Source organism: Falco rusticolus, chromosome 8, assembly GCF_015220075.1.
Source record: "Falco rusticolus isolate bFalRus1 chromosome 8, bFalRus1.pri, whole genome shotgun sequence".
NCBI lineage: Eukaryota > Metazoa > Chordata > Aves > Falconiformes > Falconidae > Falco > Falco rusticolus.
This window is the reverse complement of record NC_051194.1, coordinates 8,808,039-8,835,831: the sequence shown is the minus strand read 5'-3', so window position 1 is coordinate 8,835,831 and position 27,793 is coordinate 8,808,039. Positions and strand designations below refer to the sequence as shown.

At 43.0% G+C, this 27,793-nt stretch overlaps 2 protein-coding genes across 5 annotated transcripts; both read left to right on the top strand.

Moving 5' to 3' along the window:
* Positions 1 to 286: 286 nt before the first annotated feature.
* LOC119152300 (hepatitis A virus cellular receptor 1 homolog) lies at positions 287 to 8,960 on the top strand. 2 transcript variants are annotated; one of them, XM_037397409.1, is made up of 8 exons: positions 290 to 1,465; positions 3,464 to 3,808; positions 4,393 to 4,443; positions 6,308 to 6,387; positions 6,647 to 6,703; positions 7,486 to 7,600; positions 8,185 to 8,224; positions 8,612 to 8,960. In XM_037397409.1, the coding sequence occupies exons 1-8, from the start codon at positions 1,417 to 1,419 to the stop codon at positions 8,703 to 8,705; spliced, it is 831 nt and encodes a 276-aa protein (XP_037253306.1). In that variant the 5' UTR covers positions 290 to 1,416; the 3' UTR covers positions 8,706 to 8,960. The 2 variants fall into 2 exon arrangements, with proteins under 2 accessions (XP_037253307.1, XP_037253306.1); XM_037397410.1 differs by lacking the exon at positions 4,393 to 4,443 and having other exon boundaries at positions 287 to 1,465.
* Positions 8,961 to 13,904: 4,944 nt separating this feature from the next.
* On the top strand, positions 13,905 to 26,796 carry LOC119152299 (hepatitis A virus cellular receptor 1 homolog). 3 transcript variants are annotated; one of them, XM_037397405.1, is made up of 9 exons: positions 13,905 to 14,047; positions 18,040 to 18,384; positions 19,544 to 19,969; positions 20,936 to 21,025; positions 22,481 to 22,540; positions 24,214 to 24,269; positions 24,901 to 24,985; positions 25,630 to 25,660; positions 25,966 to 26,714. In XM_037397405.1, the coding sequence occupies exons 1-9, from the start codon at positions 13,999 to 14,001 to the stop codon at positions 25,970 to 25,972; spliced, it is 1,149 nt and encodes a 382-aa protein (XP_037253302.1). In that variant the 5' UTR covers positions 13,905 to 13,998; the 3' UTR covers positions 25,973 to 26,714. The 3 variants fall into 3 exon arrangements, with proteins under 3 accessions (XP_037253302.1, XP_037253304.1, XP_037253305.1); XM_037397407.1 differs by lacking the exons at positions 24,214 to 24,269; positions 25,966 to 26,714 and adding an exon at positions 26,736 to 26,796; XM_037397408.1 differs by lacking the exon at positions 24,214 to 24,269 and having other exon boundaries at positions 25,966 to 26,717.
* The last annotated feature ends 997 nt before the right edge of the window (positions 26,797 to 27,793 follow it).

The following is a 27,793-nucleotide window of genomic DNA, read 5'->3' as shown; positions in this document are numbered from 1 at the left end:
CATGGCTGTGGCGTGTGGGGTCACCTGCCTTCTGCCAGAGCCAGGCTGCCCTGCCTTTTCCAGTTCTGCAGGGCAGTTTCAGGATCCTGCTGTTAGGATTAGAATTGTTTCTGTAGCAGCTGTCTGCAGTTTCCTGTTTCCCCAGAAGCAGGAGCAAAGAGAAGCAATTTATTGAGTGTCCTGCTCCCAACCACTGCATGCAAAACATCCCCCTTTATTCCTTTTTCTCTGTTCTCTCCTACAAGTAAGTATGTTGCTAGTGTTTGTCTCTTGGCTACTTTAACTCCTTGCTTTTTCTCCTTTTCGTTTAAAGAAACTGTCACTTTGGTGATTGCTGTCACGTAAGGTAGTCAGTGTGAGACAGTTCCGTTGGTTCTGATTCTAGCCTAATGTATGTTTTTGGAAGCATTTCTGCTGTTTCAGTTATTGATTAAAAAGCAAATCCTTAGTACTTAATTTTTCCTGAATTGAACAGTCTCAGCTAGATTAGTTGCTTCAGCGAAGAACACTTGTTGGCCGTAGATGAAATACACTTGATCGCAGCTGCAGTTGTAGTCCAAACAATATAAAAAGACCAGATGTCCTCGGGAAGAGTTAGGAAATCCAGGGATGGGTAGAGTGGCCAGGGAACACCATTTCTCAAAGCTGTATTTCACTAATATTTTGTAAAAGTGAGCCTTGTGCCTGAGATGACATGATTTCCACACTACTTTTTAAGTGACCTCTGTGTTCCGTATGTTTTACTTTATATTGCAAAAGCCCAGATGCGTACAGAATTTTTAAGAGTTTGATGAAAAAAGACTGCAACTCTACTAGGCTGCAGATGTGTAACAGTAGGACAGCTTTCCAATACTACCAAACTACAGCCTACAAAGAAAACAGCATTTGTCTAAAGATGCTCTTGAGTTGCTTCGAAGTATTAGAACCAGAAACTTACAATTAAGTGTTTGAGTAGTTCGTTCTAGGAATCTTACTTTGCCAAGTCCTTTTCATTTACCATAGTCTGTTACATATCCTATGTAAGCTTTTATGCTAATTCTGTTTACTGTGGGAAAACCGGTTGTGGGATGCGGTATGGGGCAGTGGATTACTGGTAGTGTTGTCAGCTCAGTGGTGCTGATGGTAGTTTCGTATGCTGTAATCCAGCAGATCTGGAAAAAATGAGAAGTAGATTTGTGAAGTACTGCGAAGTATTTTAGCGTTTTAATCAAACCGCTGTCAGCCAGAGTTCAGTGCCTGGCTGTGCTGCTAGGGTCTCACCACAGGAAAGGCAGTCCGGGTTAGACTAAAGAGCGTTCTCAGCTGTGTCTGAAGATGGTGTAATGAGAAGTAAAACCAGAAATTTATGAAGAAGATAAGTTTTCTTGAATGTAGTGCCTGAAGGGTGAGCAGGAGCGTTCCTCATCTTCAGTCAAGATGTCGTCTTATTTCTGCGTGATCTGGATTCTTCTGATCCTGTTTACAGGTAATTAAGTGAGCCTAAGCCAATAGGGTAGGGGTGGATGGAGGTAACATGCATCAGTGTTTCTGAGGGCTGCAAAGAGATACTTTGTGTTACAACAGGAAGAGTGGCTGCGTGGCACAGAAACTGCAGTTTTGTGTTATGAATAGAACTTCAATCACAGTGGCTCGATAGTCTTCTGATGGCCTTATCTCCTTTTTAAAACAAAATCATGTTGAGGGTATGATGGTTTTAAAGATGCTCCTTCCTCAGCTGTCTGCTAGTCTTATTAGTAAGCGATCGTTTGGGTTTTTTGAATAATGATCATCAGAGATGAATAGAGAACTTTACATCATTTTAGAAAAGTTGTAAAACAAGGCTATTTTACTTCAACAGGGTTTGTGAATGTTTGGGAGGAATGATAAAAGGTCGTCTGTGGCCTTTGGTGTTTTGTAACCAATATGAAATTTTATTGGGACAAACTAATAATAATTTCCCCCTTTTTGTTCTGAGAAAGCAGTTGTCCTAGGAAAATACTGTGTAAAGGCAACAGGTTGCAGAGTGGTACTAGAATAGACAGATAGGCATTAAAAATTTGGTGGTAGAATATGTTTGGTAGAAAGAAAAAAGAAACTACAGATACTGTTTCTTGTAGTTCTTTAGAAAGCCTTTCATGATGAGATTCATTTTGAGCTTGCTTTTTTATATTAAATAAAATATAGTAGTTTCAGTGATTGTTTTCCAGTAAGCTATTGTGGCAAAATCTCTGCGTGCAGATTTATTTTTAAGTATAATAGCATAAGTTAAGGAAAATGACTGAGCTGAGCTGGGCAAAAAGGGCAATTGCAATCAAGTCATACAGTGCATGAGATCCGCTGGTGCATGTTGGTGGATCTGCCTTGGGGAGCTCCCTTCCTAATTATAGGCTAGGCTAGATTTTTAATAGAGATGATTTGTTGCCTGTACTTGCTGCAGAGAATTCTATCCCTGAAACATTAATATGGATAGATCAAAATACTTAGAAACGTGATCCCATGTTACTGAATTTGATAAGAAATGTGTAGTAGTAAGTACATGGCAAATAGTTGTTGCTTTTTTGTTGATGTTGTTTTGAAGTATAAACAGACAGCATGCACCTCAGGAGCACCACTGCGTAACCTGTCAGAAGGAAGTGGTTACGGGGTGGCTACGACTGGACTGCCAGAGCAGAAATTATTTTGGCTGGCACTTAACACAGCTCTTAATAAAACCCTCCTAAAGGGAATATTGGCTGGAGTGCTCTGAATAGAGCCAAATAAACTATCTCACCGGGATGAATGGACTACTGGCAGCTAGGTCTCACTGTTTTGACTTGAATAGTGGGACACAGCCTTCTAGAAACATGAAAAATTACCTTTAATGGGGGCTAAACAAGTTAGAAACTGCATTAAGACTGAGGGAAGAAAATAAGGTAGTGAAAATACCTTTCTCAGGAAAGCTTTGAAAAATCTTGTCTGATAGGAATGGGCAAAATCTGTCATTAGGCAAGAGAAAAGGAAATGCATTAAGCAGTGACTGCTCTGATGAAACCTACTGTTTAGTGTCCTTTCACTGAAAGAGAGGAAGTGTTTCCCACAATGGTTTTAATGAAATGTCTTACTGTTCCCCCATGTGTGGCTTGCATTAAATCCAAAATAAGGAAAAAAAATAATAGAGCTAACAGACTGGATGTGGCTAAAGAGAAGCCATAGAGTTGTACAGATCCAAACTCTGTTCTCTCTTCACCTCTTTGCCTACCTGCAGAGGCTGCAGAAAGTGTATTTCTTCTTTCTCTAGAGGCGCATTCTGAACAAATCACTGGCCCAATCATTCTCCCTCGCTGCGTCACTCCTGCTGGGATTCACATCTATTTATGGAAAACCTGATTCAGCAGTGCCTGGTGGTGTTTGCAGGCTGGGAGGTATCGGGTCACGCAAGATACGTGAGAAGCTTCCATTTGGCGTGCACTGAGCTCAACAGCTACGTTTGTCTTTTTGTCCACAGGCCCCGCAGTACTGGAATCACTTGTGAAAGGAGAGGTTGGTCAGAATGTCACCGTGCCGTGCTTTTACAGTGTTAAAAGGGGACAAGACGTCACATCAATGTGCTGGGGTCGTGCCAGCTGCCCTATTTCAAAATGTTATCAGACCATTATCTGGACGAATGGATGGAAGGTTACAGAGCGGCACAGCAGCAGGTATATGTTGAAAGGGAACCTGCCAGCAGGAGACGTGTCCCTCACAATCGTGAACGCCGAGGAAGCGGACAGTGGCATATACTGCTGCCGCGTGGAGATCTCGGGGTGGTTCAATGATCAGACAAGTAATCACAAGGTTGTGATAGAGAAAGGTGAGTGCAGAGGCGTGCTGTTGTGTGAATACCATTGTGGTAAATCTGTGGTTGGGTTTGGATTTCAAAGCTTGTGGTGGAAATTATTTCCATAATCGCTCATAGGACTGATCTTTAGGATTTTGCAGATCTACTGTTAGTGCTGTTTAAACTGCCTTTGGCATTGGGGTAATCCCAGTGCAGTCACTGCAATTAAAAAAAGGACATGATGCTCTGTTTCATGGTGCACAGCACTGCTTGCTTAGAAACACTATTTGAAGAATTTAACAGAAAGGGCAGCATTGGGTACTTAATTCATCCAAAGCTTTTTACTTGTACCCTTTTCATAAAGACAGTGCTTCATTTTCCCTGCTTGATCCTAGAGTAAAGCCCAGGGACACACAATTAGTATGGACAATTTATTGACTCTTCCTTTGATGTTTTTGTTTTGTTTGTTTTTCTCTTTTTTTTTTATAAAAAGCATGATAATATATGGAACAAGTAGCTGATGCTAGCAAATTTTGATTATAGAAACGCTTTCACTACATAGGCGCACGCTAAGGTTAATTATAATGTGTTGGTTTAGTTTTATTTTTTAACATCAGCTAGGATCTCTACTGCAAGTCCTCACACTTACACCTCTGAACAGACCTCAGGTAACTTTTATCCAAGTATTCATCTCAATAACATATGTAATCTATATTGCAAATGGGGATCTTAGGAAGGGAACAAAATGACAGATGATATAAGTATCTTGGCTAAAATTTACTAAACATTATGATAGAACCAGAGATCAAAACTTAGATTTAGATTCTGCCTGATGTTATATAGAGAGTCCAACAGAAGGGACATGTATATGCAGGAGGAAGCTTGCTTTCAGGTGTTACACTTAAGTAGATGTTTTATTGGTCCTGCAAGCATTTTTTTTCTTATGGCTGTCGTTTTGGTATGTTGTTTTCTTTGTGGTGTAAAATCTCACCTTGTCTTCTGGAAACGCATCCCATGAACAGTAAACCACAAATTTTGAGGAGTTGGGTTTACCCACTATTGACTAAATTTATTTGTTGGTCTATGACATAGAACTGTTTTATTGGGCTAGCTCAGAATTGCATCTAATTCGGGATCCTGTTGCCAGTAGCAGCTGACAGCAGATGATTAAGGAGGATCATAGATACTGTGCAGTAATTTGGTGATACAGCACCGAAGTATTCTTCGTGGTACAATGTGTGTCTCGGAGGCTGCCCATGTCCTCTGTAGCCTATGCATGTTTAATGATGTGAGGCCCCTTGTTGCAGTAAAAGAGACAGTGAACAACTATTCTTCACTCAGTTTCTCCACTCCAGTCAAGTTTATAGACTTCTGTGGTATACCGACTCAGCTGCATCTTTTTCAAAAAAGACAACTTTAATTTCCAATAGATAAGAGAGAACTCGCAGCTTAGTAATAGCTTATTCTCTGGATTTTGAAAGAAAAGTCACGGATGCCATTTGTATTTCTCCCTCCATCTCAGATGTTTCCAGCTAAGCAACTCTAAAATGTTACCACAGTTGCATTTCCTTTTTGGAAGAAGAAGTGAAAACTTTTTCTCAGACTGTTTCTGTTCTACTTGCAAATAGCATGGCTTCCAATCTTAGCACTTGTGGATTTTCTGAATCCTGTGACATCTTCCTTAGCTGCTGCTGGGACAATCTTTTGTTCTTAGAGCACAAGTGAATTATGTGCATGTTCACACAGAGAGAGACTGGAAAAGGCAGGTGATCGTGTGCCGCTGATGTAGGGATATTCCAGAATCTCCAATAGAAGAGAACAGCAAAGCAGTTGCTGCTGTCCTTTTCAAAATAAAGTTTCTAGGATAAGGGTAACAATTTAAAACATCAAAGGAACCAGCTGGGTTATCATAATGTGAACAGGAGATCTTTTTTTCAAGAGTGTTATATATCATCTGACAACACGTGGAGAAACTGAGACTGATACGGAAGACATAAGTTTGTAGCTCTGAGTTTTAAATATTGCAAACAGCTTTGCTCTGGGAAATTACCTCAAAATATACTGCAGGTCCTTATGCAAACATATCACACTTTGGTCAGTCTATTTATTGTACAGCTGTCTGGGACTTTAAAAGTATCACTTTCTCTAACTCTGCACCACTTGCTCTTTCAAAGCCCAGAGCTAACAACCTTCATCAGTTTTCATCAGATATCCTAAGTTTGCTGTAGGCATCCACTTCTTTTTCTTGGCTCCAAAAAGAGATTCCTACCTTGGTTGGGTCCTGTGTTGAGATAACAGCATGAACTAAGTGCTTCTTGGAATGAATGAAAAGCTCTGAAAGGGACAGCAGAGGCTCCAATATTTGGAGTTTTGTGCTGCCCTCTGAAGGCACCAACCTCTTTATGATGTGCAGAGCCGAGACTCCTGATAGATACCTAAGTTTGGTGGTCCCGTGTCGGCAGTAGGAATTCCTCTCTGTCGAGGCAGAACGGTTCTCTGTGCAAGTGATGTGTTTGTCTTGCCTTTGCTTAGCTCGTGGGAGCAGCAGTGAATCATCCGTCACCACCACGAGAACGTGGCCGTTGGTTTCTGCTTCGGAGGCTCCTCAGACTGTAAGCATCTCCGTGCTGTAACATACCTAGACAAAGTGGAGTGACATGGGAGGTTGTTGGGTCGTCCCTACAGTTCACTTGTACTGCTTCAGTTTGATTGCATAATAATTTTTTTTTATACTCTGCGCATTTAGTGCTTATGAAAGAATGCTTATGTGTTCATTATTAAAGAGGAAAAATCCCCAAACCTGCTTTGCATGCATAAAGTACTTCCTACTGCTGGAGGAAGAGCTTTAGCCATGTCTATATTGCCTTTCAGGCCTTTGGTCCCTGCTCAAGCACCTCAGACTGCTTGGATGTAACTGCAAACCTGCAGGTATGGCCGGATCTGGGGAAGAGTGGAAACTGGACCACTTGACAGCACAGGGATGCCCTGTGTTCCTGGTGCAGTGGGGTTTGGACAGGCAGCTCTGTGTCTGCCTGCCGAGTCCTCCAGCACATATACAGGGTGACAGGTGGTAACGTCACCCAGATTTTATCAGGAAGGCAAGGCAGCCAGGCTAGCCTTTGGGAAGGTCTGCTTTGGCAGACCACAAGGCAGCATATGCTGTGGGCATTCGTACCGCTTCATGTGCAGAATGTAAGTCAGGGACCATACTGCGCTTCAGCATCTCTCCAGGCCTGAGTTCTTAATGAGAGGTTAGTTATCCTAATGAGAGGTAATGAAGCCAGGTTAGCTGGCTTCATAAAGAAGTTTAGCCCAAATAAAGATGGATGCAAAGAGAAAGCATATTTACTTATCCCTATAAAGCCTTGAATAATTGATGAATAAGCTGAAAAAAGGTGGGAGCGTGTAAAATCAGGAGATATTTTAATAACAAAAAATAAAATATTCACCAAATAGTATTAAACCTGAACAAGTAGGATTTGTCATAACTTCAGGTTCTTTGACAATCTCAAAAAGGAATGTGTTTAACAGCATGGCTCGCACAATTGTTGCAGTGATACTGCTTGAAACTAGTCCTGTATCTGAAATTAGGGTCTTGCTTTCAAGTGTACTTTTACTGCACGGTTGCAGACCGCACAAATGGCCTTTGGGTACTGTATGGGCTCTTTGCTGTCAGTGCCATTAATGCTCATCTGTTTTGTGTTTGACAGAACATGTCCGTATCACTACCCAGACAGCAGTATTCAGAAAATGGTCTATACATTGGGGTTGGTTTGTGTGCGGTACTTCTAGCAATCCTTATTTTGGCTCTGTTCCTCACTAGACGTAAGTACTTTCCAGAGGTGGTTATTCAAGGATTGGCCCCGTAAATCAAACCACAACTGTGGCAGGTGCCATGTGTCTTCTGCTTCAGGGAAGTGAGCTAAGGGCTCTGGATGGCTTCACTCCCTGCCCTGTGCCGCGGTTGCTTGCTCAGCTCCCCCTTAGCCCCTGGGGCACAGAAGGGCAAGGTGCTAATTATGGTCTCATCATTTTATGTCTCGGACTCCTTAGCAACCACTCGACCTGGGGTCTGGTGAGGAGACCCTTGACACAAGCCCACCTCTCCTGCCCATTCCTCAGTTGCCATGTTGTTCTGGTTTCATATAACTATACCCAGTATTTTTCTAAATATTCTATTTCTAAAGTGCCAGACTTTCTGCATAGAGGCTCTTGGTCAGACCAGGCTATATGAATTACACCTCATGGAAATAATGGGTATTTCCTATATACTGAAAACATTTGCTTAAAGTTCCCTTATTTAGTTTCTTACACTTGAGTTTGGTTTTTTCAGCCCACTACTTCTGATGGTTTAAAGAATTTTTTTTCCCTTTCTTTTATTCTTTATTTTCATTCTGGATGATCACTAGAATATTTATACAATACAAAGAAGACGGGTGACTTTGCAAGGTAAGTATCCTGTTTTTGCTTTAGCTAATAGGGCAAACTAGGTTGCAGAAAGAAAATGTTGTCGGTATGCTGACCACTCCGCTGTGTACTTTGACTTTTTAAATCTTGAATTAATAGGAAACACTGCAAAAACAAATCAATAAATCCCGCTACTTCTCGTTTTCACTTATAACTAATTATAACTGTCAGTTCACTGCATTAAGGAGCACATGAAGTTTATGTGTTGTCTCATAAGTGGAAAAATGATTCATTATCAGTTGTGTTTAAATAAGTGTTTTTGCATATTTTACATTTTTCCAGTGAGCTGGTTGAGTTTAGCTGTCTGCTCTTCTGTGTTTCTGTTGTCTGGTTTTCATTTAACAGCATGGTTTTTACTCTTTTGTACAGCTTCGTTGCATTTTGGAGGCCAGAAGGTGCAGGGAACCATAGTGCCCTGGAAGAGGAGGCCCATGCAGAGGAAAACATTTATATAATACACTAAGGACCACATGCATGCTTGCCTTTGTCATCACCGAACATTTTGCAAAGTATTTAATGTCTAGCTGCTCTCCCTGCTCAGCAGCTAAATGTGACCAGGCTACTGAAGCATTATTCACATTCTAATTAAACAAATAAAAGCTAGACTTCTAACTAAAAACTTTATCAGCCTGTTCTGGAAACAGAAACCCTACTGGTTTGTATGGAAATTTCCAGAATCCACTTATCAAACCCTAAATAAAGTTACCATTATATTTATTATCTGCTTCACATTCTCTCTTCCTTTATGGAAAAAAAGAGGAAGTGCTAGAATGGCTACTCAGTCATAAAAGTTATAAAAGGAAAAAAACACACATATTTTTTTAAAAGTTTGTCTTTGCTGTGTGTTGTATCTGCCAACTGCCCCCCGAGTGCAGAAGCAATGTCATTGCTGCCATGCGGGAAATGACGCATGGGAAAACTTGGCAATATTGGTATTTCAATATGCATTTAGGTGAATTTTCATTGGAGTCGGGTAAACCCAGTCCTGGTAGCAGCTCGGTAATGCAATGTACTAAAAATTCCTGTCCACCCACAGTTAAATCTGGAGGAGCTATTGATGCTCACCCCCTCATGGGCTGTCCTTGGAGCTTACAGGTTCAGTACAACGTGCAGGGTGTTCACAGCTTGTTTTCAGAGACCTATGACTAAGTGTGTTTTCCTTTGCAAAATACATCACTTTTTCTGTGGTTTTCTCTGACCCGCCTATGCCCTGAGAAGTCCTCAGTGTGGAAAGTCTCACTTCCAGGCCTCTAAAACAACTGAACAAAAATTAGCTGCTTTGTAAAGTTAAATACATTCTTACTGTTCCTAGCTTGTGGAGAAGTCGTGGACCTTGCACAAAATACTGGCTGCAAGTTTCCCCAGCTTTTACACCCCTTTAGATACCAAACAGCGCCGATGTCTTACACTGGATTTGTTTGTCTGCTTTTAGCTCATAAATGGGGAGTATCGGTAGCCTAGTGCCTTTCCTCAATTAGACCTGAATCTGCTTTTATTCTCTGCAACACTAAACTTTGGTTTAATTAAATAAACTGAGGCAGCCCCATGAGTAGGAATCAACACTTTCCGCACTGCTGAGCAATAAACACAGCACCCAAACCAGCTTTAAGTGGAAGAAAAATTTTCCCCGCTTGTTTTTAAGAACACATTTTTAAACAGAAGCTGGGGACTTCTGAAACTCTTACCAAATATTGGTCAGCATCAGTCTTGCCCTGAAGCTGAGCCCGAGCAGCGATGTGGCACGCCAGATGCAGACGTTGCTGCCATGGGGATGACTTGCAGACTTACCACATAATTTTGATCCTTGAGTTCATCACTTTTGATGGAGTCATGCAAAGAACAAGGCTGTATTATACAATGAGACATAAAGGAGCAACAATAAAATCAGTAGGCGTTTGTGTTAGCAGCTGGCACCCTTGAGGCCATGGTCTGGGTGTGTTTTAAGGGGAGCTGGGGTCGGTGGAGCAGTTACCTCCCTTTCCTCCAGGTGGTAGAGATGGGAGGGCTTGAGCTGGCTGGGGAGGGCAGTGTTATCCCCCAGGAGTCCTGGAGAGCCTGGCTAAGGTGTGATATTGCAGGTGAGTGTGTTTGCAAAGACTCATGGAGGAGGGGAAGGCTCTTCATCCTGTTGAGAAAGGAAGAAATGGAAAGCATGGTGTGCTTTGCCTTTTCACTTGTGCTGTGCATTCTCTTGGGGCTGTCTGTTGCAGCAGGCACAAAGGTTAAAAATGAGATGAATTCATGGTTGACTGAAGATGTCAGTGTGGGAGCACAGATGTTGGGTGATTACCAATCCCTGGGCCAGGAAAGGTGCTGGAGGAGACAAGCTCTGCCATCATCTCATGTGTTGTTGTGTTCTGTAAGAAGGTACCAAAACTAGAAAAGACCTGCTGCTGTTAGGCAGTATTTTTGTATTCGACTATTAGTAAACATTATTAAATACTGACACTACTGCAGATGTTTTCCTCCTGCCTGGCTGAGCATGTTGCTGCTGTGGGCTCTAGCCCATGACTGGAGCTGGAGGAGGTCTGATCTCGTCTCTGAACTAGATCTCAGAAAACATCTTCAGCAATTTCTGTTTTCTGCAATTTTACCAAATCCATCTCTACTGGGATCAGACAAGTGTGAAGTTTCCACACTTACTATTCTCACCGCTCGTGCTTTTTAAGGAGTTTGAGGACCACCCTTAAGACTGCTAATCATCAAAACTGCTTGCCAACAAGGATTTTTTTTCTTAATATTACAGGCTAGTTCTTTTATCAGTGAATTTTCCATGTGAAATAACATTCTAGAATATCTGATAACCAAAATATTGATTAAAGTTTCCTTTCTGCTGTGCAGTGACTTGGTAAACAGGCTTTGCAAAGGTTGTGTGGAGCAAGAACTTTGCCTTGGCTATGTGTGTAATACATATAAATACATGCAGGCAGAAGGTCCCTCTGTTTTTTCCTTACTTCCCCTCATGTCAGTGGATCTTGGAACAGGCATTTCAAAATAAGGCCCAGAGATGAGCAGGTGGCACTTGGAGCCGGTTCACCCATTACGGGATTATCCAGCTGCACACAAACCAGCAGCACACTGAGTGTGGGATAGCTAACGAGCTGCAAACTGGTTTTTTTTTTTGAGACCGTGCTCTGCCCTGCCTTTTCTGCCTGCAAGAAGCTGCTAGATAGCAGAAAGCAAACCACATTTTTTTGGTTCTTCCCAGCACACTTGGATTTGGGGTGGCCTTTTTCAATGCACTCTGCTGCATTTAACCAAGTCTTGCTACAGAAACAAAGCTGGTATGATGCTGTGTTCATCCTCTTCCTTCCCTAGTCACCTGCAACATAAGGACCAATTCTGTTTGGAAAAGCTTCATGGAAATTGGTAGCTGGATAAAGATTCAAATTTGTGCCCCAGGTGGGATGCAGCTGCTCCCTGCACTGGCATCTGCAGAGCATTGACTCGCAGCTGCTGCTTGTGATACGAGTGATACGCAACAAAGGCAGGACTGGGATCATTGTAGGGAAAAGGTCTCCAAGATATTGGATCCATCAAGTTTCATTAGTTCTGTTCACAGAGCAGCTCAGGCTGTGTGTATTTGGCATTGCACGAGCTGTACCTGGTAGAATATAGCAAATTAGGTATTTTACCGATTGCTGGTTAACCTGCCTTGTGATGCTGACAATAGGACACTCTTGTGTCTGTCCCCACTGGTTGCTGTTTGTGCTGCGCTAAAGCATGTGAGGGTACAGAGCAGCGCTGCAGCACCAATTTTATTCAGAATAAACTCAGAATAGTTTGCTGAGCTTCACGCTGCTTGAATCTGCCACTGAACTGGCTACAGCAGCATCAGTTTGCTAGATGCTGGTGAAGGAAACCAGGCATCCTGGCTTTGCTGGAGCCTGGTCTGTTGGGGGTCTGCTTCTTGCCACTGTGACATCATGGGGCTTGCCTCCTACCTCAGCGTACTACCGAGTCCAACTGGTCTGCAAGCAAAAGGGTCCTTCTCTGATGCTGTGTTGGAGGGGATGTCAAACAACTAATCCCTGTCCACTTTTCCTCAGCTACTCAAGATTTTGAAGACTTGTTGGTAGTGCCCCTTAGATTGTCTCTTTTCCAGGCTGACTCATCTTAGACTACCCATCTAATCCTCCTGTGGAAGTTCTACACTTTCCACCATTTTTTTCCCCTACTTGGCACCCTTTCTAGATTGAAGATATGCTTTTGTGGGGACTAGAGCAATGCATAGAATCCAAGGCAGATTTGTACAGTGCTGTAACGCTGTCTTCTGCTTTGTTTTCTATAGCTTTACTAATATAATGTTAAAAATTTACTAAAATAATGTTAAAATTTTATTTGCTTTTTTAAATGTTACCAGTTAGAGGCATGATATTTTTGTGGGCTTGACTATTCATGATAAGCCCAAAATCTCATTCCTGAGGGGTAATGTCTGGTTAAAGCCCATCATTTTATCATTTGAACTTGGATTTGCTCTCCCGTTTGCACCATGCTACATTGATTTGCATAGAATTTTGTCTATCAGCAATTCTTCATTCCTGACCTTAATGCCCTGAATTACTTTTGCTTTATTACTCATCTTTTCCAGAGGAAAATCTCCAGAGAACTTTATCGGTTTGTAAGAAAGTAAAAAAAAAAAAGTCAGAAAGAGTAAAAAGTATTTCTTGGAGATGGTGTTGCGGATCTTTGAGAAGGATGATGTTTTGGCGAGAGAACATCTGTGTGAGTTCCTCCAAGGCTGTCTCTTCAAATAGAAAATATAAAGCTGGGGAAAGAAAGAGAGGGGTCTTCAAGCAGAAGGTAGAATCAGGGGAAGTGAGGGATGAAGAAAATGTGAGTGAAGACAAAGCCAGAGGTGGAGAGTAAGCCAAATGTGTAAAACTGTAAGCACAGAGCTTGTTCTTGCTGCTCAGTACCACAAAACAGCAACGGGCCTTAAGAATTCCAGTAAAGCAAAACAAATAGTATATTGGAATCTCTGATGGTTAGTGCCATGCTGAGTGTCTAGGAAGAGGGAAGGAGATAGAATGGGATAGGATAGGATAGTTCAGTTGGAAGGGACCTACAACAGTCATCTAGTCCAACTGCCTGACCACTGGGCTGACAAAAAGCCTGTTAAAAAAGCATGTTATTAAGGGCATTGTCCAAACACCTTTTAAACATTGACAGGCTTGGGGCATCAATCACCTCTTTAGGAAGCCTGTTCCAGTGTTTGACCACGCTTACAGTAAAGAAATGTTTCCTAATGTCCAGTCTAAACCTCCCCTGGTGCAGCTTTGAACCTTTCTCATGTGTCATATCGCTGGATCCCAGGGAGAAGAACTCAGCATCTCCCTCTCCACATCCCCTCCTCAGGAAGCTGGAGAGCAATGAGGTCGCCCCTCAGCCTCCTTTTCTCCAACTAGACAAACCTAGAGTGCTCCGTCGCTCCTCATCGGCCGTGCCTTCCAGCCCTTCACCAGCTTTGTTACCCTCCTCTGGACACATTCAAGTACCTTCATGTCCTTCTCAAGTTGTGGGGCCCAGAACTGCACCCAGGACTCAGAGGGAGCCTGTGCCGACGCTGATTTCAGCAGAAGAATCTCCTTGTTTGACCGGCACTGTCCGGAAACGTAGAAGAGAAGTAGTTGCGGTACATAAAATCTGGGAATGGAGAAATGAGACTTCAGTGGGGCTCACTCAGCATCTCTGGGAAGTATACATTCTGGTTTTCTCTCCTTCTACTCACTGCCCTGGAGTTTCCGTCAGCTAAAATGTCCCATTTTGTGCTGTTTCACTGGATTATGGTACAGATCTTTATAGGTGAGTCTTCACCTGCTTTTTGTATTGCTTGCTCAGAAAACAAAATATTTTGTAAAATTAAAACCAGCGCCATTTGTTTTGTGAAAACAAATCAGTGGAAAAGGTCATAATCATATACAGAACTTCAAAAGTTTTATTAACTTACTGAGTTATTACGGATTGATTTATTTAAAAAACTTTTTTTAAAAAGTATGTGGTTTCCTCTGTGTATAGGCTTTGTTAGTTCCCCCATCCCCCCAAATTATCTAATTTCTTTACTACTGTTAAATGCATACTGCCGGCTTTGCTTTTTCCTCTCTCTCTCCACCATGTGACAGTGCTGACACAGCCCAAGCTGGGGAATTGAAATAGTGATGGAGTAATGAATGAGTATAATGATACAGAAAGGATTTTCTGAAACGCTGAGGGCTGCCTGCCACTGTGAACCGAGTAGGGGAAAGCGTGGCTGGAGGTTTGGGAGTAAACTCCCAAATGTGCACTTCACCTACCTAAAATCTGAACCCTTTTAAAAGAGATAGAAGTCAAAGAAGAGTAACTCGGGAGACAGGGTCTTGCAGGCATGGTTGGTACTGGCGACGTTTCTGCATGCACAATTAAGCATCAGCAAGGCAGTTTACAGATTGCCTGAGGCGGCTCAGGAATGTGGGTTCACCCCCTTTCACTGGGGCACGGGCTCCTGATGAGAGTTGTGCTTTTAAATCACTCAGGCATTTCAGGAAATTCTGTCTCAGATGACTCAATATTAATTGCGTGACCTCTTCCAGGATGAAATATTATGTGTAACATCTCTTCCAGCTGTGATGTTCTTAAATTGATCTGAAAAGCAGTGGAAAGGTTTGGTCAGCGGTGGGCTACACTGAGGGGCAAGAGGTGACTGATCCATAGCTCTTTGAGGCAAGGTAATACAACCTCCACAGAGTCTGCTGCCCCTGTGGAGCCTTGCTGGCACTTTGCTGCAGCCCAGGGAATATAATATTTTCTGTCTTTTGTAAGTTTTGGCAGAAAAAAGCAGGAGGGCTCTTTTCTTGCCAGATCTTCAGCCTTAAAATACATTGGAGGTACTCGCCTCCTATCGGTCTGATTTTCAAAAACTTTCTTAGATGCAGAGCTACTGAAGGATGAGGATGGGTTCTTGTTACCTTCTCTTTAACCTGGCTCAGTGCTGAGAATGGGTTATCTTGAGACTCAGGAAACCAGCAGAGTGGGCAGTTAGATGCTTCTTTTCTGTTTACCAGTCATTTTCTCTGCAATTTCATCAGTACAGAAGCTTCAAGAAGAAATACAAAAAAATAGGGTTGATAGGGAAAAGATGCCAAGTATCTTCTACAAAGAGGGAAAATTAATCCAGAAATAGATGAAGAAAAAAAACCCACGCTTTTTCAACCAGCTGTCTTGCCTGGAGGATGTATGTCTTTGTCCATCCAACGACCAGTCTGTGGGAGAGAAGACCACTACAACAGCAGCTGTTGGAGTTAGTGCTTAATACCAGCTGTCACTGAGGGTTAGTTCAAGAGATGCTATGTATAAATATGTGTATATCAGTGTGATCTGAACAATTATGAGCACCTCTTTCTATTTTGGAACATGTATTAAACATCTGGAGTCCATTTCTCTCTCACTTGGATGAAGGATTTAGAGCAGCTTCGGTAGGATGACCCAGGCACAGCTGATGCTCAGGGTGCCTTGGGTCAGATCTGGATGCCTAGGAGGGTCACTGCTGTGGACAAGGGTAGGATTCTTCTCGCAGTAAGACCACAGTGTCACAATATAACGACCTCAGGAACCTCTTAATTTCAGAGATGTTAATTCAGTGCTCTTTACCACTTCTTTTGGAAAATGTGCCTGTGGAAGGGACTGCAACAGAGAAGGAATTAATTTAGTCCTTGCAGAGGTTCATAGTATTGAATCAAGGCTGTTGTGATATTGAAGCTTTCCATACCAACCTGCAGTGCAGGCAGATGTTAGCAACATTGGCTTCACATAAATTAAAACAGGATTTGAAACTGCAAATCCTGTAACTTTCTAGCACCAATACTGGTGGGAAACTGCACTGCAGACACTCTGGTGCCTTACGTCTTCCCTCTTCTTCTTATTTATTTATTTATTTATTTATTTATAAGTTCAGGGCTCTGCTTCTTTCAAAGAGAAAAGCAGGAAAAAATTCATTAGTTAAAGGGTGGCTTAATGAAGCTGCTTTTGTGCTGTGCAGGACTGGGATGAAATAAGAACAGAAGATGAGCCCGTTTCTCCTCAGGCAGCAGTGACTCCAGCAACAGTTCAAACTGGTCTTAGTTTTACGCACATCTTTGTTGGGGTGACTGGAAAATACACATTAACCACGCAGTGACGAACCCCCCACTCCCCTAGGGATACTTTCAAGGGCAACCAGATGAACTGTTTTGTTCTGTTGTCACAGGAAAAGGCTGCTTTCTGTTTGTTTTGCTGTAACAAGGCAAACGCACCTTCCCTTTCCGAGGATTAGAACAAGCAGCCATCTTGCAAAGCCTTATCCTGTATTCAGGAATTCATTTTTTTTGCACACCCTCCCTTCATTTCCCTGCAAAAGCTTCTGCCCTTCACACCATATTGCATACTTTTTTCAGCATTTGGAGCCGTGGCAACCTGAACAAGTTGGCTTATCTTGCCAACGGGATAAGCAATAACGAAGCTGAAATGTCATCCCAATAACAAGTCGTGAGGCAGCCTGCCACAGACTAAATCCTCACCTGGGGAATAGTCCATTAAAGACAAAACAAAAGAGACATGGACGCAGTTGGAAGCATCTGTTTGCTATCTGGGAGTTACGCCAAAAAGAAAAGGCATTCAAACAGCTGGCAAAATAGAAACGTCTGGCAAACCAGGGCCAAAGCTGGTGATGCTAGCAGCAACCGCTGTAAGCCGTCTTTGGGGTAAGCGAGCTGGCCATGAGACATCAGGTCTGTGGGATGATCCTCCTGCTGCAGCAGAGGACCAGATCTGGATGCTCCCCAGGTCCCACAGTTCCTGCTCCACCATGTGTAAATGATAACATGGGGGAAAAAGGCAACAAGGTAGGAGGACCGACACAGGCTAGGTGAATGTAAACCAGAAAAGATTTGTTCCTTTATGGGAACCTTTCTTGTATAGCGCCTTTCATGAAGAAGAAATCTGTTTTAGGGCAATCGTAAGAATTGCATAGACAGTTAGGAGGGAACAATATGTGGTGAAGATTCAGGTCAGATGCTAAGGTGGGTATTGCTGTAAACACTGAGTAAAGCTGGTCATTAAGAGTAAGAGCACGAGGGAAGCATGCATATGCTCTTTTTAACATTTAACATTTAACACCAGCAGTTAAAGCCTCTATGCTCACAGTGCTCTGCAAGGTAGGTGGGATAGCTGGCAGGGCTTGCTCAGAAACAGAAAAAACAGCGCATTCTCTGAGAACAGGTTCCCATACAGATCCCACTGCTCTGCCAGCTTAATTAGGCCCTAATTTTACACAAGAATAGCTATTTTGGGCCCTGCCGTTGAGACTGTCAGTGAAAGGCGACTGTGACAGCATTTCCTTTTTGAAGATGTTGGTGGACTGAGAAACCCAGGTGTATTTCACACCAGGTTCCTGAACAACTTTCAAACAGTCTCTTAGGAGAGGAGATGGGATGGGAGCAGAGCTCCCAAATTCCATTTGCACATGTCGAGTCTGTGCTTAGGCTGCCAGCGACAGACCTCAGCTTCGCTCACCGCATGTTTGGTATGGGCGATGTATTTTGGGAGCAGCCCTCCAGCAGCTGCCTGTGGCGAGAGCATGGAGCCCTCCAGCAGTGAGCCCATGTCAGCAAGCTCCTGGCCATAGCCTGTGGTGTCCTGAGCCCACAGGCTCCAGGAGAAGGCTCGGGGGATCAGGAACTGTGGCCTGCCTGCAGGCAGGAGTGTTTCTTTCCCTGCTTTATTGCATTGCATAGTCATGCATCGGAGACTGCCAGCTCTCATCTTTCCTTGTCCTTCCTTGACAGCGCACGCAGCATCCGAGGCTGTTGTTAGAGGAGTAGTAGGGCAACCTGTTCAGCTGCCCTGCCTCTACCGGGTGGCACGCCATCAGGACATCTCCGACATGTGCTGGGGCAGAGGCCCGTGCCCAAATTCGAAGTGCAGTAACAAAATTTTGCACACCACTGGAAATCGGGTGACGTTCAGGAAATCTCAGAGGTACAATCTCCGGGGCTATATTTCCTATGGAGATGTGTCTCTCACAATCGGGAAGGTGAAGGCTGAAGATGCAGGTACATACTGCTGCCGCGTGGAGATCCCAGGCTGGTTCAATGACATCAAACAGAACATACGGCTGGAGGTGGTCAGAGGTGAGTCTGGGGACCTTCGTGATACAGCTGTCAGGAAGAAACCTCTCACTGGGTAGGAGTTTAAAATTGGAGTTTATGTGTTTGGGTTTTTTTTTTTGTTTGTTTGTTCGTTTGTTTTGGCAAACCCCCCCACTTTTCCTAAATAATACAGTTTCTAAGTGAGGTCTGCAACCAGTTGCTAGATTGAACCACATTCAATGAGCAGTTTTGATGAGGAAATAGTAACTTTTACCCTTTTTTTTTTTTTTGCCTTTCAAATGAAATATTTAGTTTCTCATTGTGTGGCTATATTTGACATTTAAAATATGATGGAATTATAAAAGGGATTTATCGTTTGAAGAGCCCTTGGAATGAAATTCAGTTTTGCCTTTGGGGTTCACCCCAACACAAAAAAGGCTTTAGTTGGTTCATGTCATAACGAGACCCATGTGTTTAGAAATTTTGTCTCAGGGTCTTGAAGGACTTTTCCCTTCCCATTATTTTGCTGAGCTGCAGGATAATGTGAGAGTCTTACAAAGTTGGGAAGAGGCTGAGAAGCATTGCGAAGCACAGAAAAAAAATGATGGTTCCCACCCTCCACAATGAAGACAGACAATCTTTTTCTGACTTTTATGGGGTGTTCAGGCATGCAGGTGGTGCTGATGTGCACAACACTCTTGTATGCTTGTGATATACAGGAGAGTGGGAGAAAAATGCTGAAGTCCCATGTCCATCCCTGAGTCTGAGGGCAACAGAGCTCAAAAAAAAAAAAAAAAAAAAGAAAGGATGGGTTGAGAAGATTAGCAAGAAGCTTGTAGCTGAAAATCGAGTGATTTTATTTTATTTTTACAAGTACGTTGAGAAGCAAAATCACAAAGTTTGCAAATTTTTGGTTCTACCATGCAAGGTTCTGGCCCTTCCTTTTCTGTAAGGGGGTTAAGGAGGGGGTGTCTGAAACTTACTGGGGGAAAAAAAAAGCACATCTGTAAATATGGCAACTGATCTGGCTGGGGCATGTTTTCTGCTAACTGAACAACCTTTTTAATAAGCAACTCTCCCACCTTATTCTCAGTATTTTAGCAGCTAGATAACCTTCAATCATTTCTGGTTGGTTTTCCTCAGGGCTCGGATCAGAATGCTCTGATCTGCCTTTTCTTTTGACTATGTTTTTTCCGTGCAGCCCCTCCAGTGATGACAACCACTACAAGAAAGGCTCCCGTTTCCCCCAAACATTTTCGAAAAACAGCTTCTGCTCCCCAAGCAACCTCTGATCATCAAACAACAGCAGAGACTGCTGTTCTCGTGACAACCACTGTCCCTGGACCAACAACTGCAGCCACCGATCATCAAGCCACAGCAGGGACTGCTGTCCTCCTGACAACCACTGTCCCTGAAGCAACAACTGCAGCCACCAAGCCTCCAGCAGTAACTACACTGGAGACCATTGCTCCCCCAACATTTGCTGGAACAGCAAATGATGCTTTTCTAGCAAGTATAGTGACAACCAGTGCTCTCCCAGATTTTCCAACTGATTTCCAAGAAGCTGATACGAGGATTGAAGATGACAGCGTGTTCTGCTCAGCAGAGCCTGTCCCTCTTCCTGGAGGTACAAAGGGTAGCCAGCACGAATTCTTTCTTGTCTCTGTGTAGCAGAGATGGTCTGTGTTAGCCTGACCCTGCCATCATAGAGACTCTCCAGATACTTGTATTTGTATCTGGGAGGTTTTCTCCAAGATGCCTATAGGTATGTCTCAGTAGGTTTAAAGAAACACAGGTCAAATGTTGTAAATGCTGTCAAACTAGGGTGAACGGCCAGGTCAGCAGAGGATCAGGCTCATATTCAGGGGTTTAACAGGCTGGAAAAATAATGTGACAGAAACCTCATGAAGTACAACAGAAATAAATGCAAAGTCTTGCACTTGGGATGCAGTAAGAAAGATTCATTCAAATATGCACTATTTTTTTTTCTTGACTTGGGAAAGACAATTGTAAATGGTCTGCTGAAAAGGTTAGTTTAGAGCATGTTGTGCTTGAGCAATAAAGTCAGTGGGAATTCAAAACATGCTTAAAATTGAGTACTTACATTGTCATCCCAAATGAAGGCTGTTGTTAATATTAATACTTACTTGATCAAAGTGACCTGTTCTCATCCTAACCATCCCTAGGTCACTACTTTATCTACATCAGTGACCTCTTTTCCACAGATTGATGTCTGCACACAAGGCTGGGTTTTTTATGTTTTTGGGGTCTTCTACCACTTGAAGTTCTTTCTGAACCTCTGAGAACAGCTTTTCTGTATCATCTTTCATCTTCCAGCCATAACAACACACCCCAGTTAAACTTGGCAACAATTAGCTACAACTACAGCTGAACTCTCAAAACGTCTAAACGCTGGACATGTTACTAAAGTACATAATTTGTCTGGGTAGGATGAGCTGCAGGCATGAAAACCAAGGTACAGATTTTCACCTCTTAGTTGCAGATGCAGAACCGTGTAAGCAATTTTGAATGCCAGACGAAGACCCTCCTAATCAGCGATCTTTATAAACGTTACTTTTTTACTTTGTTTTAGTGACCACTGAATTCCCAAGTACACTTCCAGCTGCAGAGGGAACTAAAAGTGCTCACACTTCTCTCATGGTGGAAGAAGTGCCAAGTGCAGGTGAGGAGGATAACGTTGCAAGGTCAGAAGTTGCATGTTCAAGAGAAATGAAGAAGTTGTCTTAAACAAAAGTATTGACTATTTTGAAGTGTATCAAACGTACCTATTCATTGCATCTGTAAGTAAGAGGTATCTGGAGTCCACACTGTTTGTTTGAAATCAGGATGTAACAACAGCTGAGAAAAACATGTTTTTAAGCATCCAAAGGAAGCAGATATTGAGTCACTCACTACTGTCTGGTATCTCAGGTCTGAGAAAAGTTAAGAACTGATCTTTGTCACCATTCAAGCTGAAATTTGTCATCACTGTGAGTTCATTGAGCTTTCCATTTTAAATCCTCCCTGAGTGTTGTGAGCTTTGAACCCCATTGAACGTATTCAGTCAGATGTGGCCGCAGGCTCAGCTCCTCAGAGCTCAACGTGTGTCCTTGGTCATGACAGAAAGCAGCAGGTAATTACCACAATCATCAGTCATCCCTTCAAGAGAAAAGGAACGGGTATACAAACCCACACCATATCTGAGGAATGAACAAACTTACATGAAGTTTGCACTTTGTATCTCTCAGTCAAGTACAAAAGTAGAATGACACAAGTTACTCAGGTGTGATAGTCTGTCTGCTAGGTGCCCTCAAGTGAGGACTTAAAAAAAGGAAAGCTAAAATTCAAGGATGACATGTCATATGTGGCTGTTAAGAGAGTCCTTTTAGTTTCAACTGGTGTCAAGAATCCCTTCATTCTTGAAAACACAGTATTTAGGGTTTTGTGGATCTCCTTTTGCTAGACGTAGAGACTTACTGCAGAAATGGAGTTTAGGAAACAGTTCCTTAATGCCCCTGGAGAGAGCTTACAGAAGAGACTAAACTGGTCTCTTGAGGATTTGTGAGGGTTTCTCACCCCTGCCTCAGGTGCCGTCTGTCCGATACAGTTCTGGACAATGCCTATATTCTGCCATTGCAAATGGGAAGTTTTGCAAAGGGTCTTACCTCTGGGATTCTGGGGACAACTTGAGTTGTGACTGTGGGCTAGAGAGAGCCACCACAAAAGCAATAACAGCAGAAAACGTACCGTGCTTATGTGAATCATGTACACACCCACCCATGCAAAAACCTGTGTCATGATGTTTCTGAGAACCAAACTGTCATAAATGTGTGAAAATGCTGCAACATAATCGAGCGCTGTCTAGTAAGAGCCATAAGCCAAGTTAAACTCTTGACTCAGTCTCCTTTTACTCTGTGAAATAATGCACTAAATGGACGAACTTCAGCCTTAATGATGTAAGAGAAGGCTAATTTGTTGCTGAACTCTGTACTGATGTTTGCACACTGGCTGGGAGATAAACCTGTGGTTGAGACCCTCCATCTCCAAGCCAGATAGGTTGGGTTAGCTGTGGGGGGTTGGTTCCTGCTGACCAGGCTCTGATATAATTTCTATTCTGTCTCCACCTGCTTTGTCCCAGCAACAACCCCACCAGTGCCAGCCATGCTTCAGACCCCGAAGAGAACCTTTGCATCTACAGGTATGGAAATTAAGGAGCAATAGTTGCCCCCATCCGTCTGGCTGCAGCGTGCTGCCAGAAAGTTTGATTTCGACTCGTGGGGCACATCAGAGTGTAATATGCACTTGTTGTGTGTCTGGGGGTAGTTCTGCTGCCCTCTGAGAGAGGGCAAGAGGGGTGTCATAAAACAGGCAAATGGCAAAATGCAATGCTCATGTATCCCTGAGACTCTTAGCACTTGCTAACTAGCACTTTATTAGTGAGGTTTGGGGTTTTTTTAGCACTTATTAGAATGTAGCTGTAGTGCTTATTAGCCATAATCTCTTTTCTACTCCAGTGCAAATTTCTAGCCACAGTTGCATGCATATGAGCTTCCTGTGCCTTGTCCATGCCTTTGATAAAAATGCATTTTTTTTTAATTTGATAAAATTATTTGATACATGGAGACAAATCAACTCAGCTCTCATAGAGAGCTGATCAGATTTGAAAAAATTGGGAGAGATTAGGTTGTTCACTGAATAAGATAGTCTGAAAAGTTAAAAAATATAGAAAAGGAAACAACCAATTTTTTTTTCTAACAGGATTATTTGTGGCCATCTGATCATCCTCATGTGACATTCTGGGTGTCTCAGGCATATTAAGGTTTCCTTTGGCTGTGGTCTTGGGTGCTGCAAGTGTGTTACATATACATGCCTCGACAAATGACTCATCTGGTCCCTGGTACATTTTGCTCAGATGGAGACTCTGGTTGTTCTCCTGTCAAACCTTTGAAAGCACTACTCATCACAGCCTTTCTATACATTAAGGCATGACTTAAGGCATAGCAGCTTTCCTGTCATAGGGTGTAAGCTGAGGTTTTGGTTCACTAAGCTGAGTGACTCCTCTGTTTTTAAGATGCTGCTAAACATTCAGTGCTTCCTGTGACAGATCAAGTGCTCCAAATACTTAAATACCTCAGTACTTTGTAGCATGAAGTCATGATGAAACAAAGCCCAGTCTAGATTAACTTCTTGTGACTTTACATTCATTAGCAAAAATGAGAGTAGAATCATAGAATAACAGCAAAGTTTGCTACTAGAGTTCTTCAGCATTCATTTAGTTCATCCTTATTTCCAAAGCTTAGAAAACTATAACTGAATTATCCTTAATATCCCTAGATTAAAAAAAAAAAAAAGAAAAATCTTCATCATCATCTTCATAGAGTTTTGTTAAATCTATGGTAAGTTAGCTGAATGTAAAAATGTTTCCTGTGGTTTTTAGTACTAATGCAGCTTTCAAAAACTGCAATCACACTGAAGTCTGACCACAGTTAAACTGATGCAGCTCCTCCACTTAGGCTTGTACCTTGTTTACTACTGCTACTGCCTACAACATCTGGCCATGCTCACAGAAGTCAACATCTGTTCACAGCAGACAAGTTTCTATTGCCTGGCTTCATAGGCTGTCCCCAGGAAGCCTCCTCTTCCCTTGATGAGGACTGACATTTCCCAATGACTGCCTGATATACCATTTGTGGCTGAAATATTGTTCCCTTTTGGTTGCAAGGTGCTTTATTTCTCCTGCTCAGGGCCAGATTTTGCTCTCCTCATTCCCTGAGAGTTCATTAGTCCTTGACTAAAGCAGTGACAACCACAGTGGCCATCCCTCCTTCAGGTGACTGTGCCAGTAATAATTGCAATCTCTTTTATTTTCAGGGATTTCAGGAAGTTCAGATAGCAAGGCTGAAAAACATGATGGTAACAGAGATAAGGTAAAATTTCCTTTAAGTTTCAAGTGTTTAACTAGAAGCCAGAAGGACAGCAGGACATGCTAGTGATTTTCAATGTATTCATACTAAAGGGACAGCGTTTGCAAACAGTAGCTTGAACTTCTGTTTAGTAGCTCAGGAACCATCTATTCATCTTTCCAGTGGTTAAAGCCGAAGCCTGTGAGCATCCCATCTGGCTTGGACATGTCAGAAAAACCTCATCGCCCTGACACCCCTGCAGGAGGCAGAGGAAGCATCCTCGGGGTGTGACTAGGCAAAAGGCAGCTTAGGAGGGCTGTTACGCTGCCCTGTCTCTGATTAAGAGAAGGATGAGGGTGACTAAGCTTCTCCTTTAGACACCTTATTAAGAAGTTCATGTTAAGTGGGATGAATCTAGGCTCAAATGCTTTAGAAGAAGATTTATTAAATACTTAACAGGTAATTCATGTTGTTTGTCACGATCAGCCTGATGTGTCTTTTCCATGCTTTGCACAGACAAGCTCAGAAAAGCATTGCAAACTCCAGCCCAGATGTTTCAGAGCTCTTAGCCATTAGGGCAACCCACTCTGGTGTGAGTAGGTCTGAAGTAAACATGCCTCTAAAGCCTCTTCAGTTTTTCTCTTCTCCCTTCCAGTTTGTCAGCTATGGCGTTCTCATTGCCTGTCTCATAGTGGTGTCCGTTCTTTTCATATTGATGCCCTCACTGTTGTTTTGGAAACGTAAGTATCCCTGAGCACATGATTTCTTAGTGTTTCTAATGCTGGCCTAGTGCAGAGGTGCTCCTGTATCTCTGGTTAATCTTCTGGTGTGTCTGCCACGGCCCCTGTGACAGCGCTGTTCATTGAGGGTGACACAGCACGGGAACAGGCTGTGGAGTCCTCTCCTGCGGGGACATTCCAACCCCCCCTGGACACGACCCTGTGCAACCTGCTCGAGGTGACCCTGCTTTAGCGGGGGGTTGGACTAGGTGCTCTCCAGAGGTCCCTTCCCACCCCGACCAGTCTGTGACTCCGTGATTTTGTGGGGGCTGCTGTCCTTACTCCAGGACTGCATCATGCCGAGGGGACTAGGGAGCATGAGCTGGGGGGGGAGCCTGTGCAAAGAACTGGTTCACTCCCTTGTTGCAGGTCTGGCTCATCTTGTTGGTTCTTGCTTTATAGTAGAGTGGTCCCGTAGTAAAGTCTCCTGGAATCGCTCCTGACAGGCATTGGTGTAACTTCAATCAGAATGGGATCCTTTCTTCCCTGCTTAGCCCACTGAAATTTTGCAGCTTGCTGTCTTTGCTTATGAACTCATTTGACAGATTCATTAGAATTATAGATTTCTTTTTGCCACTGTGACATTAATATTATTTTGTTTCTAGGTAAACACACCAAGAAGTTTATAATAAAAAGGTAATCCATTCTGTAATTTCCTGTTAAAAGTTCCAATGTAATTTTTCTTAGAGGCAGGAAGGTATGGGCCATGGATTGTAATGGGTGTAGTACTGGCTTGTGGTGCTGCCTACCAAAACTGTATTATGAGAAAGCTTCAGATAACTTCACCCCAGAAAATCAAACAGTTCCTGGATACTGCTTCTATGTAGCAATCAACAGACATCCAGAGCACCAGAGAACTTGAGGAACCGGTGCTTACTGATATGTAGTGACCCCAGCTCAAGGAAGTTCCTAATCTGCTTTATTCTTTGATCAAAAACCAGGACATAACTATGATGGGATTATTTTAAAGAAATGAAGAGATAAATGATTATGATGATCAACCAGCAAAATGATTGCTCAGAAATGGATCAGGGATTTATGGACCCCCAAGGAGTAGCAATTCATGCCAATGCATGAAGAATGGGTCCCCTGAAGGGTACACTGCAGCAGTGTGGCAGACCAAGCTTTCCACCACCAGATCAATCTTGCAGCTCTCACGGGGCCACTGCACCCTCGCACACACTCCTTGGGTCACACTGAAGTCTCTGAGGCGATCACTGAGGTGATTCTTTTGAGGCAGATATGAAATATGGAAGTATGGTGAGTCACCCTGCACGAGGGTGATGTTCATGTGTTCTGGCTTATCTTGAATAAAATATTTCTCTAGACAAAACCACGGGGCAGTTCAGTGAAGTATCTCTTTGCCAAAGATCAATAATTTTTCAGTGGTAGATGGTCCCTCACTGCATACCATGCCTAGGAGATAAGGACTGGGGCCCAAGGAGAGACTTTTTTCTGAATCCCCTGGTGGTTACCCTACAGCTGTCATTATAAGATCTGGACAGCCCTTTCCTATCCATCAGAAGGATGTAAGTAAGGTAAATACTTCTCTGATGTAAAAAGTAGGCATTGCACCATTGAAGTTAGTGGACTCAGTAGCTACTGGTCCCCATTTTGATGGGGATTTGCTGGTGTTACAAATAAGAAAGGCTGCTCTGAAGCAGCAATGTGCTTTTGCCCCATCCATAGTGATCTATGCTTCTCACTACAGCTTTGGACCACCAGAAAACCCTGAAAAAGTTTTCAGTGGCGCTGAAGGAGAAAACAGCATTTTTTCCCTGTGAAGAGCTCCTACATCTGTGGATGCCACGGAAAATAAAAAGGGCCTGTCTCGTGCTGCATTGAGAGGTGCTTACGAGCCCTAAAAATATCAATGGATGTAAACCAAAGGCCAAAGCTTCAACTGTGAAAATTTTAAATCTTTGTGCAAATTTTGTCATGTCACCTTTAAAATCACTGCATCAAGAAGCTACTTTAAGAAGGTCCTTTACGCATTATTCATAGGTGTTTCTGGCATCTGCCTTCTTACTAATAATACTACGTTACAGAACTGAATTTGTTTTTCTCCATTTTTACTAATGCTTTTCCCTGAATACGAGTTATACTGTGAGGAACAGAAGAGAGAAGAAATAACATGGAATGCTGCCTAACTTCAAATTGCTAAAGAAAAAGAAAAAAAAAAATCAGCAGATGCAGTTCTTACTGCTTTTATATAATCAAGAGAAAAATTAAACTATGAAAATGCTATGAGTATAAATCAAAAATGTAGACTACTTAAGGGGTACCAATGCTGCCTGTGATTCAGCGTGTTTGAATGACCCTTGGAGACCATGTTAATAAACTTTGTAATTTATCGCTAGCAGTTGCATTTTTTATGCCACATCCTAAGGCATTTGAACAGGAGTTATTCCTCAGGTATTGAAATGCCTGGTGTGCTGTCTCAGCCCTCCAAAGAAGTACTGCAGCACTTCCAGACGTGGGGAAAAGCCCGCAAGTCCAGCCTGCAGGGAAATGTTTCTTTCCTGACCCTACAAACCCTCGTCCCACTCATTTGTAAAACCACGTCTCCCCATCAACGTGCGTAGGGGATCCCCCATCGTTCCTTTGGAGTTGCCTGTTGGTCCTCACGACAACGACCTGCAAAGATCAGCAGCTCTGGTGGCGGAGCCTGCTTGGCGATGCAGACTGGCACCATGCAGCCCCAGGGCGCTTCATCTCAGCCCCAGCACCCGGTCACAGGTTAGCCTAGTGCTGCCTGGCTGGGTTTTG